The 22,169-nt window shown below is 43.3% G+C and overlaps 1 protein-coding gene across 3 annotated transcripts in view; it reads right to left on the bottom strand.

Moving 5' to 3' along the window:
- Positions 1-22,169, bottom strand: part of LOC145340919 (potassium/sodium hyperpolarization-activated cyclic nucleotide-gated channel 1-like) — a 279,038-nt gene that overhangs the window by 53,558 nt on the left and 203,311 nt on the right. For all 3 annotated transcript variants that reach the window (XR_013886320.1, XM_080185500.1, XM_080185514.1), the window contains exon 6: positions 17,908-18,148. Coding sequence is in view for 2 of the 3 variants with exons in the window: in XM_080185500.1 (XP_080041626.1) it covers positions 17,908-18,148 (241 nt within the window). In the remaining variant the exon portion in view is untranslated. The remainder of the gene's footprint in view (positions 1-17,907; positions 18,149-22,169) is intronic.

Genomic DNA, 22,169 nt, shown 5'->3' on the forward strand with positions numbered 1-22,169 from the left:
TTTATTGTTTTGTAGCCAGTTCATTATCCTTTCTCCTCCCTGTCCCATGACTCTGCATGCTCCAACTTTTGTCATGGATCTAGTGTGCAGTATCTTATTGAAGGGTTTTTGAAAATCCAAACATATATTGCAACTACCACTTGACATTTGTGTATTCTGTTTGCAACTTCTTCAAAGAATCCATTAAGATTGGCTTAACCTTTCTTTTGGAATCTATGTACACCAGTATATTTTTAGTTTCTACATATGTTTCTCTTATATCTTTGAGTAATGGTTTCCTACTGCTGATGTTAAGCTAACTACTATACTGTTCCTGAATGTGCTTTATCACCCCTTTTCAATCACAAGAATCACTGTTAGTGTGTTAATCTTCTAGCATTATTATCGTTGCTAGTGGTTGGAGAAACTTGGTTTGTTCTCACTGGAACAATGAAGGTTGAGGGGTGTTCTAATAGAAGCCTACATGATTATGAGAGGCATGGACAGAGTGGATAGTCGGAAGCTTTTTCCCAGGGCGGAGGAGTCAATTACTAAGGGGCATAGATTTGAGGTGCAAGGGGCAAGGTTTAAAGGAAATGTATGAGGTGGGTGTGGTGGATGTCTGGAACTCACTGCCAGAGGAGGTAGTGGAAGGGGCAGCTTGACAAATACATGAATATGATGAGAAAATAGGGATATGGTCCCCGGAAGGGTAGGGGGTATTAGTTCAGATGGGCATCATGGTCTGTGCAGGCTTGGAGGGCTGAAGAATCTGTTCCTGTGCTGTAATTTTCTTTGTTCTAATGAATCGTTATATCTACAGGTACCGACCGGATCCTTTAACCGGAGAAACAAAATCCGAAAGAAACTGATAACCCGATTCTGCCCTGGAAGCTAGAATCCACATCAGGCATTGCATTCCGCCATATCTGGGCTGTGACACTCTTGCCCTTTGAGTCTGGGATTAATGCGTAGAAGCCGGCCCATTCCACCCCTCATCCCTTTCCCCATCCTGCTTGTTTCTAGAACTTAGCAAGGACTAAACTTGGACATTTGGCAAAAGCAGTGTCCAGAATTTTACATTGCACGCCTGACTAGGAAGCACATGAAATCGCAAGAGAAGACATTGAGCGCACATCCTCACAGCATTGCCTACTCAGGGCACTTGTGTCGGCGAACGTGCACAAGAGTCAGAAATGTGCCCATTGACAATCAAGCAGCTAATTTAGCCCATGGATTGCACGCACTTTCCCATAGCCCATCTGTTTTTATGATTGTCAGGTGGGCCGAATGTCTAGGCTGCCTTCATATTTAAGATACAATGTCAATCCGGGGTGGGGTGAAGAGGGATGATAAATAAAATTTAAAAAGTTTCTGGGGACTGAGATTTGTGCTTGAATGTGCTGCATCGACACTCTTTGTAGCGTTTCTCCTTTGCAATTTATTTTTTACAGGTCTGCAGCTCCCTGAGACAGCTCTCCCTGAGGGAGCACATTGAAAGCGCCAATCCACACACTCCTTTTTTTCCAGACCCACTCTCTTCCCACCTTCCCCGTAGTGGCGGATTAGCCATTAGGCTGAATAGGCTTAAGCCTAGGGGCCCAGAAGAGAGGTGGGGTCCGAGACCAAAAAAAAATTAGTTCAACACTTTTAAGGGTGAATACATTTTCATAACTACACCCCGTGGGTGAACTAATATAACAAGTACCTATAAATCGAGGAGCATCACCCCCAGAATTTATTTGTCAGAATTTATCTGACAGAATATACCTGTCCTTAATGATCACTAACTATTCAGGTGAGTGTTTGTTCAAAATCTATTTGCGCTCAACAATGTGCGATGAGAAATTTAGTCATCTAGCACTATGCACATTGAATCAGACATGCTTCGATCTGTTGATTTACACGCTGTAATTGACACTTCTGTAAACCAAAAAACACAGAAGCTTTTTAAAGTACAAATGTAAAGAAAATGAAAAACAAATGACTAACAGGGCTGTAACTGATTCATATAACTTTATGATATTATACATGTAGTAAATTATGCATAGTACAACGATATAAGTTACCTAACGTCACTTAACATCACTTTATTCTATTCAATGAAGGATGGGGCAGGGGGGCAGGGGGCCTTACTAAAGCTCAGCCTAGGGGTCCAGATGGTAGTTAATCTGCCACTGCTTCCCCGGCAGCGCTGAACCTTTCCCAGCATGTGTTTCACACTGGTTTTGTGTGAATCGGCCAGCCAGTGTGAAGTAGCTTTCTGGAGCTGATGAGTCAGAAGCCATTTTGAGCCTGCTTCCTTGCTCACTGGGGTCCCGCGCCCGACAGGCGAAAGATTCCGGCCAGTGACTCATCCATTTGGAATTAAAAATAGAAAATGTGGATGAACTCAGCAGGTGACAGCTGTCAGTGAACAACAATACCAGGGAAATGCTTTAAACTGGCATTAACTAAAATCTGATTACCCAACACAATGCCACAAATGAAATATCATCAAAATCAAGTATGCAACTAAGGACTGCACCACAGACAACAGTACTGGAATTGGGTCATTGAAACTTTCACATTAATGTTGGAAGCCAAATGCTGTTACTGCATCGCCTCAAACTGCAGGAGAATTTCTTGTAAGATGAGGCCTGCTAACATTCGCCTGGGTACGTCTACCATGGAAAACCTTGTATTGTTTCAACCAAAGGGAGCTGAAAAATATTATCTGGACTTTGTATGGAATCAACTAACTGGACACTGGAACAACAGAATTTAATTTTGCTGAGTTAAATTATTATAAAACAGCAAATCTGAGTATGTGGACTGCAGTCATAAAGAGAATCAAGACTCAAGACTCAACATCTGACATACCAGGATTAGAAATATTCTTGGCCATATCATGGTGATGTTGGCCTGAGGATTTTTCTGAAGGTTTCTGGACAGGACATAGAAGGGGATTTTTAAAAGTCTGTATCCCCATTTATGTGCCTATCAGGGCTGGAACTCTCCCCAAAAAAATTCCACATGTTGAATTTGCATGGAAACTGGAGTATTTCACGCTGGTTTTTTCAGTGAGAGTTCAAAGAAGAATCTCCCACACTCTGTGCACTGCAGAGGTCACTAGCATGTATATCACTAAAAACTAGGAGTGAGCCTATCCCCGCTGGAGAGGCTGGCAGCATAGCCCTGAGCATGCCACTGCACTTGCGTCGATCTGTCAGTGCCAAGATCAGCACAAGCGCAGTAGCCCCGCACTTCCAATTGCTGGCCAGCTCCACGACCTTCGCATCACCAGCTCTCCAGCTCCCTCTAGACCGCTGGTCTCTTTCCTTCCCCCATTGATCTTGTCTGCAGAGAGGCAGTGGGCCTCCCCCCACCACACAGATTGGTCCACTAGGCCCCGCACCTTGGCACTGCCCCACACCCTATGGGCAGTGCCAAGGTGCCCCCAACATTGGTAATTTGTCCCTTGGGCAGAGAGCCCAGGCTGGCGTTGCCAAGGTACCAATGTCCAAGGCCCCACAACCTTCTGGGGGACTCCAGCAAGTCGGGCCACTCATTCCCTGTTAGTGGGGAGACACTCTAATCCCTGCTGGAGTGAACCTCTCTGGCAGTGGAAGGGGGAGCGGGAAATGCTAGTGGGCCCAGAGATTTCAGTCCCAGGCCCGCTAATTACATTTAAATTATATTAAAATAACCATTTAAATGGTCTTGGTGCTATCGGGGCAGGGACGCATGCGCGAATCCCGCAAACAGGCCGACATGAGAATCTGCCGGCCCTCTGCATTTATGCCTGATTGTTTCCCCATGTTGGAATGCTCATTCACAACAGGTCCCTCACAATATGCACCTGACAAACACAATCCAATGGGGGGAAATGGGTCATAACTGGACCTCACGAGGGTCAGTGGCAGAGGACAGTGCAAGTGGGGAAGGTGTCAGAGCTTCCGTGGTGGAGGACGGAGGTCTGTGTGGAGGGTTTTCTGTGTCTGTGGGTGTTCCTTTTATCTACTTTTTTACACTGGGCTCCTGATCTTTCAAGAGTCTAAGTTGCTGAAGAGGTGGGCTCAAAAAGACTCCACCCACCCTTTCCTTTTTGACAAAGTTTCAAAAAATCTGGAGGGACCGAGTTAACCTGTTGAAAATGGGTAATGGTATCTTTGTGCGGGGTTGCTTTAAATTTTGGTTTTTTAATTTTTTTTAACAAATCACAGAAGTATCAGTATTAGGATCAAGATGAGCGTTGAGCCCTGAATGGGACAGGGCTCTGGATAATGTAATTGTATTTCGCAATTGCTGAATGCAGACCTTCTCTGAGGGTTGTGGGTGGTTCAACAAAATAATGGTGAATTATCAGAAGAAACTTGTCGTGCTGGTCATTCTGTTCAAACCATACACACAGGAATTTGGCATCACAGACCTGAGTGTAGGGAGGGGCTTTGAGGAGGAAAGGGGAACCCTTACAAAAACCCAGCTTGCAGGTGCAGCAGGTGGTCAGGAAGGCGAATGGGATGCTGGCCTTCATAGCGAGGGGGATTGAATATAAAAGTAGGGAGGTCTTGCTGCAGCTGTATAGGGCATTGGTGAGGCCGCAGCTGGAGTACTGTGTGCAGTTTTGGGCGCCGCACCTGCGCAAAGATATTTTGGCCTTAGAGGGAGTGCAGAGGAGGTTTACTAGGCTGATACCGGAGTTGAGGGGGTTGAGCTATGAGGAGAGGCTGAATAAACTAGGCTTGTACTCGTTGGAGTTTAGAAGAATGAGGGGAGATCTCATTGAGACGTATAAGATGATGAATGGGATGGATAGGATAGAGGTGGAGAGACTCTTCCCGCTCAAAAAAGACAGTAGGACTAGGGGGCACAGCCTCAAGATAAAGGGGGGGCGGTTTAGAACGGAGTTGAGGAGGAACTTCTTCACTCAAAGGGTGGTGAATCTCTGGAATTCTCTGCCCGTTGAAGTGGTGGAGGCTGCCTCGCTAAATATTTTTAAGATGCGGGTTGATGGGTTTTTGATAAGAGAGGGGATTAAGGGTTATGGGGAGAGGGCGGGAAAGTGGAACTGAGCCACGACAGATCAGCCATGATCTTATTGAATGGCGGGGCAGGCTCGAAGGGCTAGATGGCCTACTCCTGCTCCTATTTCTTATGTTCTTATGTTACAACGTCCACATGTAAATTTCCTTGGTAAATTCTAAGGCAAAGTAACTATTCGATATTGCTGCTATTTTCATTGTCAATACTGGCTTTACGAGATCCTGCAGTGCAGGAGTTAGCACCTGCCTCTGAGCCAGAAACCCCCAAGGTTTGGCCCACTCCAGGATTTGATGGCCAAGGAAAATGTGCTCATAATACAGCCAAAGAGATAGGGTGTGAACCTGACGATCCTCCCAACACAAGCCATGTAGGGCAGTATGAGCGGGAGAGATTTCTGGTCAGCCATGTGATGAAAAGAAAGTTGGAGCTTCTCCTTTCACTGTCCTTAGCTCCAGATTGCAACAAGCATATGAAAATGCAACAAAAACAGAATGCTGGAAAAACTCAGCAGGTCTGACAGCATCTGTGGATACAGAATAGAGCCAATGTTTCGAGTCAGACCTGCTGAGTTTTTCCACCATTTTCTGTTTTTGTTTAAATTTCAGTATCTGCAGTATTTTGCCCATATATAAGTGTTTGTTGCCACAGCAACTCAGGCTCCTGAGTGACCATAATGCACCGTCACCTATTAGTTTATCTTGTGCATCATTTGATGGCTCAATCCTGAGTTTTCTTTTTTTTTGTATGTTTATCATTTTTTAAATAAAACTCCTCAATAAAATAATTCCATAGTGCCTTCTTGCTTTCCTAACTGTCTTTGTGATTTACTTCTTGATTTCTCTGTGCCCTGTTTGTTATCGTTTTCTTTATTATCTATGTGCTTGGTTTATGCCTCTTTCTTTACTTGCCATGTTACTGTTATTTCTTTATTTATCTGTGATGTTTTATTATTGACAAGTTTGTTCCTGTTAATTAGTAAAATATTCCTTCTGAGCTTTGTTAAATTAGAAAACATTTTCCACTGATGTTCTGTCCCTGACTGTCCATTTTTTAAAATCAGTTTATCTTCCCTTATCATTCTCATCTCCTCAAAATTTGTTTTCTTCTAATCTATTACTTTGACCTTTTAACTTATATCTTTCTCGGTCATTGTTTTAGATGTCTTTCTCGACCACCATTTTAAACCTCATTATATTTCAGTTGCTTATGTCTTGATGTTCCTGTACACATCTCCTATCTCTCTGGTTCATTTCCTTTTACTTGATCCCAGAATGACTGACTGTTGGCCTTCTTACATACTTGGTGAGGAAGGAGCCAATGTACTGTAAAAACTTAATTCCTTTTTCCTTAGCTCTTCCCAATTTATTTGTGGGCAGCTGAAATGTCCCCAGATTCTTATTCCCTTCTTGTCCTTTATTGCAACAGATTTTGTTTCTATCTTAATGTTAATTATGTCTCCTTTAACCATGAGTTCTGTCTGGAAAAAAGATCTGTGGAAATGCATACAGGAGAGAGCTTAAAATCAACAAAATGTTTCAGTAAACGTGACCCATTTACATCAGATTTTCACTTGAAAGGATTTTTCGTTTTATGTTTGTTAAAGACCTTGAAGCTTTTCTGCCATGAATGTTATTGATTCATGACTTAAGGCTCTCAGCCCTAAAGAGCAATTCACAGCTTTGAACTTCTGTTCTATTGTAGGAAACAATACTGAAATGAGACTGTCAATTCTTTAAGTCAACATTGACAATGAGGCATCTCAACTGCAACCTTTCAACATGCGGTGGATGAGATTTCTTTGCATCTGGGCTAAATTTAGGCTGTGCTTTTTATCTTTAACTTGCTTTTATAATGTAGATGGAAACACATTTATAATCGGGACTCCTGCACAGTAAGTGTGCAAGCACAAAATGAACAAGCCTCAAATGTGATCAGGAGTTAGACTTTTTTCTGCGGCATTGTGGACAGTTCAATTGATTACTACCCCATCAACCACCTCATTCCCTCAACCTCCCACAGTGGCAACAGTGTGTGCAATCTGCAAGATACACTGCAACAACTCATCAAGGGTCCTTTGGCAGCACCTTCAAACCCGTGACCTCTGCTGCCTCAAAGGTTAAGGGTGGCAGATGCATGGGAACATTACACCTGCAAGTTCACCTCCAAACAATATACAATTTAGCTTGGAACTATATCACCATTCCTTCATTGGTGCTGGGTTATATCCTGGAACACCCTTCCTAACAGCTCCTATACCATATGGACCACAGTAGTTCAAAAACTAGAGTCAATGGGAAACCTCTCCATTGGTTGGAGACATGGCACAAAGGGAGACAGTTGTGGTTGTTAGAGGTCAATCATCTCAGTTGTGGGGCATCACTGCAGAAGCTCCTTGGGTAGTGTTCTAGGCCCAACTGTCTTCAGCTGCTTCATCAATGACCGTCCTTCTGTCATTAGGTCAGAAGTAGAGTCGTCTGTTGATGATTGCACAATGTTCAGCACTATTCGCGACTCCTCCGATATTGAACTGTCCAGATCCAAATACAATAAGAAGTGGACAATATCCAGGCTTGGGATGATGAGTAACAAGTAACATTTGCATCATACAAGGGCAGGGTATTAACCATCTCCAAAAGGACAGAATCTGACCATCACCCCCTGACATTCAATGTCACTACCAGCACTAAATTCCCTTGGGTGTTATTATTGAGCAGAATCTGGACTGAAACAGCCATATAAATCCTATGGCTACAAAAGCAGGTTAGAGGCTAGGAATCCTGTAATGAGTAACTCATCTTCTGACTCCTAAAAGCCTGTCCACCATTTTTAAGGCAAGGATAGATACATTTTTGAACAGTAAAGGAATTAAGGGTTATGGTGAGCAGGCAGGTAAACGGAGCTAAGTCCACAAAAAGATCAGTCATGATCTTATTGAATGGCGGAGGGGCCAGATGGCCTACTCCAGCTCCTAGTTCTTATGTTTTTATGTCTACAAGGCACAAATTAGGAGTGTGGTGTAATACTTTCCATTTGCCTGGATGAGTGCAGCTCCAACATCACTCATGCAGCAACATGCAGCCCAATTGATTGCAACCCCTTCCACAAACATTCATTCCCTCCACCATTGATGCATTGTGGCAGTGGTCTGTACCATCTACAAGATGCACTACTGGAATCCACCAAGGCTCCTTAGGCAGCACTCCCCAAACCCACGAGCACTACCACCTCGAAGGACTAAGGACTGGGAACACCACCACCTGGAAGTGCCTCTCCAAGACACTCATCATCCTGATGTGGAATTGTATTGCCGTTGATACATTTTGCTGGATCAAAATCCTGGAACTTCTTCACAAATAGCACTGTGAGTGGATCTCACAGTTCAAGAAGCCTCATTATCACTTCCTCAAGGGCAATTACGGATGGGTAATAAATGCTGGCCTAGCCAGCAATACCCACATCCCATTAGATATTTAAAAACAAATGTGCATTAGGCTCACAGCAAAAGCAGCTAATGGTGTAACAATTGATCCTCTCATAAAAGTCTGGTTGAAAATTGGGCTAAGAACAAAATTGCAAGTTATTGTATAGACAAGAGTGATCAACTATCCAATGGAAATGACAGCTGTAAAAAGAAACAGTGTTCAACTGTCCTTTGTTGTCAGGAAAATAAATACAAATGTTCTCCTCAGAATATTCAGTAAATGGGTTAACTCCACAATAAATTTGACTGTATGGCCAAAAGTTGGTCTGAGCTATTATGTGTGTGTTGTGTTCACAATTCTTGTCCACCAACACTGTTTGCAGTGGCATTGGACAACAGTCAGATTTGGCAATGCCTTGCTCATTTACCCGAATATAGCATTGGATCGCATGTCTACTACACTGCTGGCTGCCTCTGCCCTCAACAGAGAGCTGAGCAGCCTGTGTTAATAGTATGTGGCACAGCCATCCTCTGTTCTAAAAGACAGTCTATCGCTCTTAAAAGGGAAGCTGTACTGAATCACAGGAGGATGATGCTGAATATTATTGCTGCAATATTAAACAAGGGAAATGGAACCATAGAGCAGAGAGGAGTCAATGATCAGAGAAGCATAACTTAATGATGAAGGTGGATAGAAAGAGAGAGATACCATGGCCAGGCAGCCCTCAAGGACAATCCTTGGACAGGACTGGGAGTAGGAGGCCAATGGGGATCAATTCCCATATTTGTCCCTGGCAGCAGGGTCACAGGAAGGGCAAGGTGGCACAGTGGTTAACACTGCTGCCTCACAGCACCAGGGACCCGGGTTCAATTCTGGCCTTGGGTGACTGACTGTGTGGAGTTTACACATTCTGTGTGCGTGGGTTTCCTCCGGGTGCTCCAATTTCCTCCCAGAGTCCAGTGTGCAGGTTAAGTTGATTGGCCATGCTAAATTGAAGCCTTAGTGTCAGGCGGACTAACAGGGTAAATATGTCAGGTTGTGGGAATAAATATATGGGGTTATGGGGATAGGGCCAGGGTGGGATTGTTGTGTAGACTCGATGGGCCGAATGGCCTCCTTCTGCAATATAGGGATTCTATAAAAAAGGAAACCACTGACCTCATGGGCTGCCAATAAAATGTATTAGCGTAAACATAGAGAAGTCTTGCTGGAGCTCTGCAAGACATTGACAGGATACTGTGCATAGTTCTGGTCACCGTACTTAAGTAAAGGCATATTTGCAACGAAAGCAGTTCAGTTAAGGTTAACTAGGCTGATTCCTGGATTGAGGAACTTGTCTTATGAGGAGAATTTGAACAGCTTGGGCCTATACATATTGGAGTCTAGAGGAATGAAAGGCTATCTTGTTGAAGAACGGAAGATTCTGATTGGGCTTGACAGGGCAAATGCTGAGAGGTAGTTTTAAATAAGGTGAATCCCATTTAAGAAGGTGATGAGGAGGAATTTCTTGTCTCAGAAGACATTAGTGTTTGGAATTCTCTTCCCCAAAGGGCAGTCGAGGTTGGGAAATATTAAAGGCTGAGTTTGATAGATTTTTAGTTGAGAAGGGGGTCACGGGTTATAGTGAGTAGACAGAAAAGTTACAATCAGATCAGTCATGGTCTTACTGAATGGCAGAGCAGACCTGAGGAGCCGAATGATCTACTTCTGTTCCGATATTTTATGCTCCTATGCATCTCACATAACATCTGCTACCCATCATTCTACCAACTTCTCAATTGTTCAATGCAACACATTCCATAACTCATGCCGCGTTAGTCTGTGGCACTCAGGGTTCATGCCTAAAAACCTGATACTTCAGCTCATCTTCATGCATTTATCAATCTTAGCAGCCTCACATCCACCACTTGCTGCTTTTGCATACATCCAGCTAATCAGTCATGGTGGACAAATTGTCCAAACATAATGCAACCAATGAGTGACATTCTTCCCTCTCCCTTGCAGGGCAAGGGAGCTTAGCAGAGCCCAGCCAGCTGGGGGCCAGGGTGTCTGCGTCTCGTAACCCATTGGAGAAGATGGTTCTCTGCATCATGGTTGCAACTGAGCTCATGGTGTACAGGGGGATACTAATGGGCATGCACACTGAAATGTGGGTGCATTACCTGGCCTACCAGATAGACGTCTGTCACTGTCAAGGGGCTTGGAGGAATCCAGATAGAGGGCATTGGCAGAGCTTGTTTTCTCCACAGCGTGAGTACAGCAGGTAGAAATGTACAATGTTCAGAAGGTAAGACAAGCTCAGAACTTCTGTTACTCCTCAGGGAGGAGTTGAGCAAGCACCCTTCTCAAGACGGTGCAAGTTACAAAGTATGGTTGGCCACACAGTGCACATCCCTTAGAAAGCAATCAGCTTCCATCATGCCATCTTCAGCAGTGTTATGGATTAACGTTTTTCACCCTGGATGTTTTGTAAACAGAATGCCTTAGCTTGGATGAATTATCTTTTCCTGTCCGATGTACTTATCCTCTGGTTATCTAACTGCTGCAGTTGGAATACCGCATTTTTAATCAATTGCATTTCATCCAATATATGTACTTATAAACGCAATGGTTGCCACAGTTCTTCAGTCAAAAACAGGATGGAAAAATGCTAAATTAGACATTTTAGTTCTGAAGGGTATTTTGTGCTAACAAGATAATGTAATGTCTTCCTCTAATGTGTACTTAATTCTCGTGGCTGTCTGAATAGTACACACCCAGCTGGCTGATTTGGCAATTTCTTGAAGACGAAACATGCACAAATGCATCATTTCTTTACTTGCAAAGTCAGTTTCTGAACAAAGTTATGTTATTATATTTATGCAACATAAGAAAGTATTGAATGAAACAAAGGTTGGTCCTCTGGGCTTTTTGCTTCTTCTTTTCTGAATTCAAACTAATGCAATTTTCAAATCCTTAATAGTCAAATTTGTGATTTCTAAAAAGTTAACTGGGTGGGATTTTCCAGCCCTTTGCACCAGTTTGTGCTTCGGGTTACGTTGCAGACCCCACTCATCCCCTCTCCACCCCAGTGGTGGGTTCCCCAGTGGCAGGACTGGACGGCCCATGCACAAACTATCGATGTCAGTGGGACTGGAAGATCGCACCAGCAGCCAGTGGCAAACCACCTCTGCACCAGAAAACATGCCTTATAGCGGCGGGGGCTTCCTTCTGTGCTGTAACTTTTCTACAGTCCCACGTTTCTAGTGGCAATGGCAAGTCTGCAAGGCAGTATGAGCGCAGTCAAAGGCAACTGTATCTGTCGAAGCCTGCAGTGCAAGTAAAGCCTGAAGCTTTCTTTTCCTCTTCAGTGTAAAGAATCTCAGTGATCTCACTAACACTGAGATTGGATCTGTTGCAGCCTAGACAGAGCCTGGTGTGTAAAAGTTCAGGAATATGGTGACCTTCACAGTCATGGGCTTCGCTTCCCATGCCATAGGTTTGAGTTGTGGCTGCTATAGGTAACACTGTTAGTCCCGCTTGCTGACAGCCAGGGTATGAACCTTGTTTAAAATGTTAATCAGGGCTGTTCTGCCTGGAAAGTCTCATGTTTCGTGCCATTTAGGTCCTTCAGACTGCAATTAAATGCTTGTAAAATGGGTATAGTGTGATCCAATTTCCAGGCCGATAGCTTTAATCATCCCTAAACCTCTCCCATTATGTAACTCAAGAGGACACATTCATAGCCATCCCTTTGACCGTGTAATCTCACATGAACTTATCGGTTCCACTGGTGTGCAGGTTTAAGGTTACCAAAAATCAACCATGATCTCATTAAATGGCAAGGCACACTTCAGGGACTGAATGGCCTACTCCTGCTGCTAGATCATATCAATCACAAATTATGTCTTCTTTGATCACTTTCTTGCATCACTCAGCCTCCACATTCCCCTTCAAATCCCCACCTCTCCCTCTTCCTGCACCCTACAACTGAAAAAAAAAGCATTTCCCAAATTACTTAGAGTCATAGATGTTTACAGCATAGAAACTGGCCCTTCGGCCCAACTCATCCATGCTGCCCAGTTTTATCATTAGGCTAGTCCCAATTGCCCATGTTTGGCCTATCTATACCAATCTTACCCATGTAACTGTCTAAATGCTTTTTAAAAGACAAAATTTTACCCACCTCCACTACTACCTCTGGCATCTTGTTCCAGACACTCACCACCCGCAATACGAATAAATTGCCCCTCTCTACCCTTCCATATTTCTCCCCTCTCACCTTTAAACCTATGCCCTCTGGTTTTAGAATCCCCTAATTTTGGGAAAGGATGTTGACTATCTACCTGATCTATGTCCCCCATTATTTTATAGACCATACAGAATCATTTCTAAGCCTCCTGCGCTCCAGGGAAAAAAGTCCCAGTCTATCAAGCATCTCCTTAGAACTCAAACTATCAAGTCTCGGTAGCATCCCAGTAAATCTTTTCTGCACTCCTTCTAGTTTAATAATATCTTTTCTATAATAGGGTGATCAGAACTGTACACAGTATTCCAAGTGTGGCTTTACCAATGTCTTGTACAACTACAACAATTCATCCCAGCTCCTGTATTCAATGTTCTGACCAACAAAACGAAGCATGCTGAATGCCCTCTTCACCACTCTGTCCACCTGTGACTCCACTTTCAAGGAATTATGAATCTGTACACCTAGATCTCTTTGTTCTGTAACTCTCCCTAATGTTCTACCATAAACTGAAGAACTCCACTCCTGGTTCAATCTACCAAAATGCGTCACCTCGTATTTATCTAAATTGAAGTCCATCTGCCATTTGTCAGCCCACTGGCCCAATTGATCAAGATCCCATTGCAATCCTGGATAACCTTCTTCATTGTCCACTATGCCACCAATCTTGGTGTGATCTCCCAACTTGCTAAACATGCCTCTTAAATTCTCACCCAAATCATTAATGTATATGAGAAATAACAGTGGAGCCAGCACCAATCCCTGAGGCACACCATTGGTCACAAGCCTCCAACAACCCTCTACAACCATTCTCTGTCTTCGATCATCAAGCCAATTTTGTATTAATTGGCAATCTCACCCTGGATCCTGTGAGATTTAACCCTATGCAACAACTTACCATCCTGTACCTTGTCAAAGGTCTTGCTAAAGTCCATGTAGACAACGTCGACTGCACTGCCCTTATCTATTTTCCTGATTACCCCTACAAAATCTAAATAAATTTTGTGAGACATGATTTTTCACTCACAAAGCCATGCTGATTGTCCCTAATCAGTTCTTGCGTCTCTAAATACCTGTGTGGAAGTAGAAACTTTCCTGCTTCTTGACTCTGATAGTAAGACTCAACAAAAGTTGATATTGGGATATTGTGAATGATTTTCCCTCTTCAGGCATCATTCCTCTGTCCTTTAAATTAGCTGTCATCAACTCCGAGCCAAAAAAAAACCCTTTACCTCACCATCCTTGAAAATCTCCCATTGACAACCATCCCTACCTCTCCAAAGTCTTTGAATGTGTGTTATCTCACAAATCATGCCCTTCTTTCCAAGAACTCCATATCTGACTCCCTTCAACCTGGTTTCTGCCCCTACCACAGTACCAAAAGAGCCCTTTTGGAAGTTACAAATGACATCCTATGTTATTGTGACCAAAGTTGAACTATCCCTCCTTTTCACTTTTCCACGGTTGTCACATTGGATGAGGCTGCTCACACAGTCCTAATCTTATCCATCTAATCAAGGCCAGAGTATCACTGGAAATGGAATTTCATCCTGTTCTGCCACCATTACCTCAGCTGTTTCCTCAGGATCCATCTCCCCATTTTTCTCATCCGAAAGCACTGTGTTAGTTTTCACACAGACTTGAATGATAACCTGGTCTACCTCATCATCATCTCTCTTGAGCCCTCCAGTTATCAGACTGCTAATCAAACATTCACTACTTGATAAACAGAACTTGTCTTCAATTAAATCTTGGGAAGGCTAAAGCCCACCTTTAATTTCATTCCCCTGTTACCATCACTATCCCACTGCCTGGTAGCAGTCTGAGGTGAAAGCAATCTGTTCACACCTTAGCGTTTGAGCCCAAGATAAGCTTCCAACCACATATCTGTGTTATTGGAAAGACTGCTTATTTCCACCTCTGCAACATCACCTGACTCTACCCCGTCTCAATCCATCTGCTGATGAAACCCTCATTCATATATTAATAGCCTTTAGACTGGACTACTCCAACACATAACTGGCAGGTCTCCCACATTCTATCCTCTGTAAACTTGAGGTCGACCAAAACTCTGCTGCCTGTAACTTACCTCATTCATCGATCACTGCTGACTTACATCATTCCCTGTCAAGCAATGTCATCACTCTAAAATTCTCACCCTTGTTTTCAAATCCCTCAGTTGACTCATCTCACCCTGGCGCTGATTCTCCCACTCTGCTGCACTAGCTTTTTCAGCATGTTGTGGTGGGACAATCTTATGTCTGGGAATGTGCGGGATTTGTACATGCCTTCCCATCATACACGCATCTCCCAGTGTCGGATTTCTGTCCTTGTCAGATCCGCATTAGAAACCAGTGGGAACACCAGGTAACTCATTTACATTTATTATTAATGTTATTCTAAAGAGATTAGCGGGCCAGCGACTGAAGTGTTCAGACCTGCTAGCCTCACCCCCCACCCCAGCCCTATTCATCCCCTGCCCCCACCCCAGCCCCACCCACCCCCCACCCCACCCCCATGCACCCCACCCCACCATCGCACGCCCTCAGCCCCACCCCAAGAGTGTTTCACTCCAGCAGAGTTTACAGTAGCTCCCCACTTTCGGGGAACTATTGGGACGACCCTGTGGAAGTGCAGGGGCCTCCCAGGGGGTCAAGTGACAGGAGGGTGGTGCCCCTTGGTATTGGCACTGTGGAAATGCCAGTCTGTGCCCTCAGTAAAGCTCAAGAGGCAATATGCTAATGCCCAGGGGCACGTTTGAACTGTCCACTGGATATTAGGCAGTGCAAAGGGGGAGGTGCCTATAGGGGTGGGGCTAAAGGGCAATCAGTGAGGGTGGGGGTCCTGCTGTCACTCTGTATGGGAGGGGAGACCAGAATCTGTGGGGTGTGGGTGGGGGGAAAGGTCTGCCTGCAGGGGTGTTGTAGCTAGCAACTGGGGTGGACCGGGACCGGTGTGGGGGGAGGTGTCACGGCTAGCCCAGGAACTGTTAGGGGAGTGTGCTGCCTTCAGGCCATGGGGTGTTGGGTAGGGCGGGGGGCAACACTAAAGGGGTCCCGAGCTGGCCAGCAAATGGGTGGCTGACAATTTGCAACCATTGTGCATGTGTAGAGTTCCGCTAGTTTCAACACTTAGACTTTGTTGGGAAAATCAACCCCCTATTTCTATAATCACCTCCAGCCTCACAACCCTCTGAGATATCTGCACTCACTTAATTCTGACTTCTTCATCATCTCCTATTTTAATCACTCCACCACTGGTGGCTGTATCTTCACTTGTCTTCGCTCTAGGTTCTACAATTCCCTTCCTACCCCTTTCTACTTCACTTTCCTTCTTTAAGGCACTCCTTAAATCCTGCCTCTTTGACCAAACTTCAGGTCTGACCTAATATTACCTTATCTGACTCAGTGCCATTTGTTTTGTTTCATAACACTCCTGTGAGGCACCATGGAACATTTTATTCTGGTATTATATACAGCATTATATAAATATAGATTGTTGTATAGAGCATAGTTTTGACAGTATGGACCAATTTTTCAACATTACCACTAACTTCAGGAAGCGTAGTAGAGGACATTTCCCTATCAACATCAATGCACTGTAGAAAGCATTCTTTCTGGTTTTATCACAGCTTGGTATGGCCCCTGCTATGCCCAAGACTGCAAGAAACTACAAAAGGTCGTGAATGTAGCCCAATCCATCACACAGACCAGCCTTCCATCCACTAACACTGTCTACACTTCACATTGCCTTGGAAAAGCAGCCAGCATAATTAAGGACCCCATGCTTCCCAGACATTCTCTGTTTCACCTTCTTCTTGGGGAAAAAAATACAAAAGTCTGAGGTTATGTACAAACTGACTCTTCCTGCTGCCGTCAGACTTTTGAATGGACTTACCTTGCATTAAGTTGATCTTTCCCCACACCCTAGCTATGACTGTAACACTACATTCTGCACTCTCTCGTTTCCTTCTCTATGAATGGTATGCTTTGGCTGTATAGCGCACGAGAAATAATACTTTCATTGTACGCTAATATATGTGACAATAATAAATCAAATCAAATGTAAAAAAAAAATGCCAGGTTTAATTTTTGGTCTAATCAGAGAGCTGAATTCCCCAATTATGGGTAAACTGGATAAATAAATGAGGGAGAAAAGAATAGAAATGTGGATGGTGGGAGGAGACTGATATGAAGTATAAACACTGACACAGATCTATCAGGCCCAAAGGCCTGTTTCTATGCTGTAAATTCTATGTAATTGTGCTGTTGTTTTGTGCAACATTGCTCCTGAGGTTCACATGGCAATAGCCATAGTCATTATGAATCTCTGAGGTTTCCATGCTCACCCTTGGCACAGCCTGGGGATTCTTTATGCGGTGGAAGGAAAATAGAGACCAGCCAAGGTCATCACATTGATATTGTGATATTTAACTGATCAGGCCATTCTCAGGGTTCACTGTGGAATTAATTTAGGAGAGATTCAGTTCAGCTCTAAAGTAATGAGCAGAGAATTCTGGACCCAGCTGCAATAAAACATTACAGGCATCGCAGTAGCACAGTGGTTAGCACTGCTGCCTCACAGCGCCAGTGACCTGGGTTCAATTCGGCCTTGGATCATTGTCTGTGTGGAGTTTGCACATTTTCCCTGTGTCTGCATGGGTTTACCCCCAGGTGCTCCAGTTTCCTCCCACAGTCCAAAGATGTGCCGGTTAGGTGGATTGGCCGTGCTAAATTGCCCCTTAATGTCAGGGGCACTAGTAGGGTAAATACATGGCATTCTGGGGATAGGGCCTGGGTGGGATTGTTGTCGGTGTAGGCTCGGTAGGCCAAATAGCTTTCTTCTGACTTTAACTTGAGTAAATCCTACTGGAATTCTCTAAAAATGCTGACATCAATAATTTGTTAATAGAAAGATCCGTTTGTTGTCATCTCATTAGTACAAAAACATTTTAATGTGAAATAACCATATTTCTCAGTGAAACTGTTCTACTAAGGAACCGCAACCCAAGCAAGATCATTTTGATGATTTAAAGAAAATTCATTAGATTCACTTGAAGGACAAAGGAAATGGTGAACCAGTCCATGTGGTGAATAAAAGTCATGGCCCTCTTAATCGAGAGAGGAAGGCAATTTCTGCCGATTCTAGCTCATATTCAGATTTACAAAAATAAATGGATAACTTGTCATGCATATGTTGCACAATCTTGTGCATTCATTTTAGTTTAATTTGATGTGAGATGCAGGCATCACTGACCTCCAAAGTAAGAACCATCTGACAGCTTCATTTCCTTGCTGGACTTGGTGATAACAGTTGCCACTCCATGCTGGATAAAATACATCTTCTTCCCGATCGTGCCTTCTCGCACTATGTAATCTCCAGGCTGAAACACCTCAAACCGCAGCTTGCTCAGCATGCTTGTTACAAAACTTGGGTCAGCGTTTGCAAACAGCGGCATGGTGGCAACCAGCTTCCGACAATTGAAGTTGACAATCTCCTGAAACAGAAGAAAGTGGCCAAACTCATATTAAAATGCAGCGTGGCAGTAGATTGAACTTCTGAATGTGACATTTCCTTAAGTAGGGTCAGGAACACAAACTGTACCAAATCTGCACAAACAATTAACCAGAAGGCAACTGTCAAAGGGTTTGGGTACAGCATATCACATAAAGTAATGACTTATTTTGAAGACCATTTTTTAAATTATCCAAACACAAACACATGCACTTGTAAGAGTGAGAGGGTTAAAATGCTTTGCCATCAGACTCTACAATATTTGACTCGAGGGAGGGGAGGAAAAAAAGGCTTATCCGCGCTCATAATTCTTCATGTTTATCATAGTCCTGCACTTGGGGATTCAATTTCAAAAAAGAAAATGCAGAGAAAGCAGCTGCTCAGTAAAGAACTATTGTGGCTTTTGTGATTACATTAATAGAGCAGCAACGGCAACATATGGAGCTCCAGCTTTGACAAAGAAATCAAAGGAGTTCTGAAGTTTGGACCTGTGTAGAATATGAAATTACAGTAACTTTGATGGGAGGAGGAACTTGGATAGAATGCCGGTTTCTCCTGGTTAATATTCCCTTTCTCTGGGCCTGGTAAATTCTCACTAGAGGGACATCTCATGCGGAGTGCGAATGGGGGGGGCTCACCAGGATACTCTGAACCCCTGCCACCTCCATCCAGCTGACGAGTAGCGGTAAGGATGCCTGCATGAGACAGATCTACTTACTGCAGTAAGCACGACTCACAATGCCATATCTCAGTGATATGACTGGTATTTGGAAGTGAATATTGGCATTGCAGCCATGAGGGTTTTGAATTTTCCCTTCACTGTGGACACTTAAGCCATTTAAATAAAGTAAAGTTAAAGCAAAGTGCATTTGTTAAGTCACAAGTAGGCTTACATTAACACTGCAATGAAGTTATCGTGAAAATCCCCTTGTTGCCACACTCCACCACCTGTTTGGGTACGCTGAGTAAAATTTAGCATGGCCAATTCACCTAACCTGCGTATCTTTGGACTGTCAGAGGAAACCGGAACACCTGGAGAAAACCCACACAGACACAGGGAGAATGTGCAAACTCCATACAGTGACCCAAGTAAGGAATTGAACCTGGGTCTCTGCGCCGTGAGGCAGCAATGGTAACCATTTTGCCACTGTGCCACCCTATTATTACCACACACCTCTGTATCACAATGGAACAGCAGGATCCTGCTCCAAAATCCATGTGCTTGTGAAGATTCCCAAAGTAGTCTGAATGGCCGTCCCCATTATCAAAAGCCTTCCCAATCTCCGGCAATGAAACTGGAATTCCAATTTTCCAGGCCTGGGGCTTATTTTTCTTCCAGCTCAGCAGAAACAAAGAAATAGATTTTTTCAGTTCATTGTGAAATCTAGTTGATAGGGCTGTTCTGTTTAGATTCAATGCAGTAACAAGGAGTCAACTGCTTTTCAGCTTGATTCCATTCTTAATTCTATCCTGACATTCCATTTATACTGACCCCCATCTACCCCTTCACAACAAAAACAGAAAATGCTGGAAAATCTCAGCAGGTCTGGTTCCACACATAGATTTCCTTCCTTGTCTTTGAGTCAGCCAACCCTCTGCCTGGTTACCCTCTTGCTCTTTAGACATGTGTCTTGGGGGTTTTCCTTAATTCCTTCATGGAGTTTGCACATTCTCCCTGTGCTTGCATGGGTTTCCTCCAGGTGCTCTGGTTTCCTCCCGCAGTCCAAAGATATGCAGGTTAGGTGAATTGGCCATGCTAAATTTTCCTTAATCTGCCGGCCAATGCTTTCTCTTGACCCTTTCTAGTCCTCTTTACTCCTTGCTTAAATTTCTTTGTACTTTCCTTGTATTCCACACTTGCTTCATGTGTTCCCAGCTTCCTAGCTTCAACAAATGCTTCCTTTTTCTCTTTGACTGGGCTCACAATCCAAGGTTCCTAAAACTTGCCATACTTATCCTTCATCCTTACAGGAATGTGGTGGTCCTGAATCCCTATCAGCTTAAAAGCCTCCCACATGCCAAATGTTGATTTGCTCTCAAACATCTGTCCCCAAGCTACATTCTTCAGTTCCTGCCTAACATTGTTGTAATTAGCCTTCCCCCAATTTAGCACCTTAACTTGAGGACTGAACTTACCTTTATCCATCAGTAAATTAAAGCTGACTAAATTGTGATCAGTATTCCCAAACTGTTCCCCGACCAAAACATTGACCACTTGGTCAGGCTCATTCCCCAGTACCAGGTCCAGTATGGACCCTTCCTATTTGGACTATATATATACTGTTTCATTGGGGGACACAAATTTGAATCCCATCTTCTGCTAGTGGAATTTGAATTCAATTAATAAATCTGGAATTAAAAACCAGTCTCACTTATGGCGACCATGACAACCATTAACAATTGTTGTAAAAACCCCATCTTTTCACTAAAGGAAATCTGCCATCCTTACCTGATCTTGTCTACATGTGACTTCAGACCCACAGCAATGTAATTGACTCTAAACTGCCCTGTGAAATGGCCTGGCAAGCCACTCATTTCAAGGACAATTAGGGATGGGCAATGCCAGTGATGCTTACATCCCATGAGAAAATAAAAAAGGGGGATTAAAAAAACTGGAGATTGAACCTACTAAGGGCAGCACGGTAGCACAGTGGTCAGCTCTGTTACCTCACAGCAACAGGGAATCAAATTGAGTTCCCAGCTTGGGTCACTGTCCGTGTGGAGACTGTATATTCTCATGTCTGCATTTGGTTTCCTCTGGGTGCTCCAGTTTCCTCCCACAATCAGAAACACGTGTTGGTTAAATGCATTGGCCATGCTAAATTCTCTCTCAATGTATCCGAACAGGCATCAGTTTGTGGCGACTCGGGGGTTTGCACAGTAACTTCATTGCAGTGTTAATGTAAACTGACTTGTGACACTAATAAATAAACTTTAAATCTTAATTTGGTATACTCTCACAACAAGAAGTTTTTACAACTGAAGCCCTTCATCCGAAAATTTTTCAGTGCTTTTTGAATATTTATAGTTTAAGGTATAATTTCCAATGTGTTAGTGCTAAAGCCATTTCTTTTTGTTGCTACAAGTGGAATAGTAGGTCACTGCAGAATTAATCACCCTCCCTTGAAATCTATAAGAAATTATTTTTTGCCTAGAAGCATAAAATGTGATGCTTAAATGTTACGGCCCAAAAACATGACAATTTGCTCCTGGTGTGGCAGCCACTTTTGAACTGCAAATATCTGACAACAGCAATAAAGAAAAAAATAGTGGCATAGAGCCACGATCGCTGCACCTTGTTAGCAACGCAATGAAATTCTTCAAGACTACAAAACATGTGGAGTCATCCATAATTGACACTGACGATTCTTGCCAAGATAACTACAGAAAATACCTGGTACAAGCAACACTGGTGACCTCTGAAATACATATGGTTCTACAGAGGCAATAAATTATATTTGCATCAGACTATGAGGTGCCAGCAATATTAAGCATCATCACAAAGATTAGAGAATAAACCCCTCGGTCTCACATATCATACCATTTTTAAACTTTAATAACGTGGGACTAGCATCCTGGAACAATAGCCACAAATTTGTGTGTGTGACATCGATACTGTTTTTGTTTTCCTATCCAAATGCTATAATTGGAACATACATCAATCTCTCATGGATATTTCCTTCCACATGGTTTTAAATTAGATTTCAGTGAGTAAGGCTTCAGTTTTCTTTGAATATTCAGCATAAAAGAAAGGTATTTATTTATAGAAACATTACTTAACATGAATAATATCTCAAAAGCATCTATGGGCTTTGCTAAATCTAGTTTCTGTAACCTGATCCAATATTCACAATGTTCTTGGCTGCAGCTACACACAAGGCATCACCAACTTTAAAAGAGTTCTTAATGAGATGAACTCTGAAATCAGTTTTAACTCTGAGTCAATCTAAAATGACTTGATTTAAAGGTTATTTTCTCTTTGAATTTGAATGTGTAATGACTCG

The sequence above is a fragment of the Carcharhinus amblyrhynchos genome, chromosome 1 (genome assembly GCF_965287045.1).
Source record: "Carcharhinus amblyrhynchos chromosome 1, sCarAmb.v2.hapA, whole genome shotgun sequence".
In the NCBI taxonomy this organism is placed as follows: domain Eukaryota; kingdom Metazoa; phylum Chordata; class Chondrichthyes; order Carcharhiniformes; family Carcharhinidae; genus Carcharhinus; species Carcharhinus amblyrhynchos.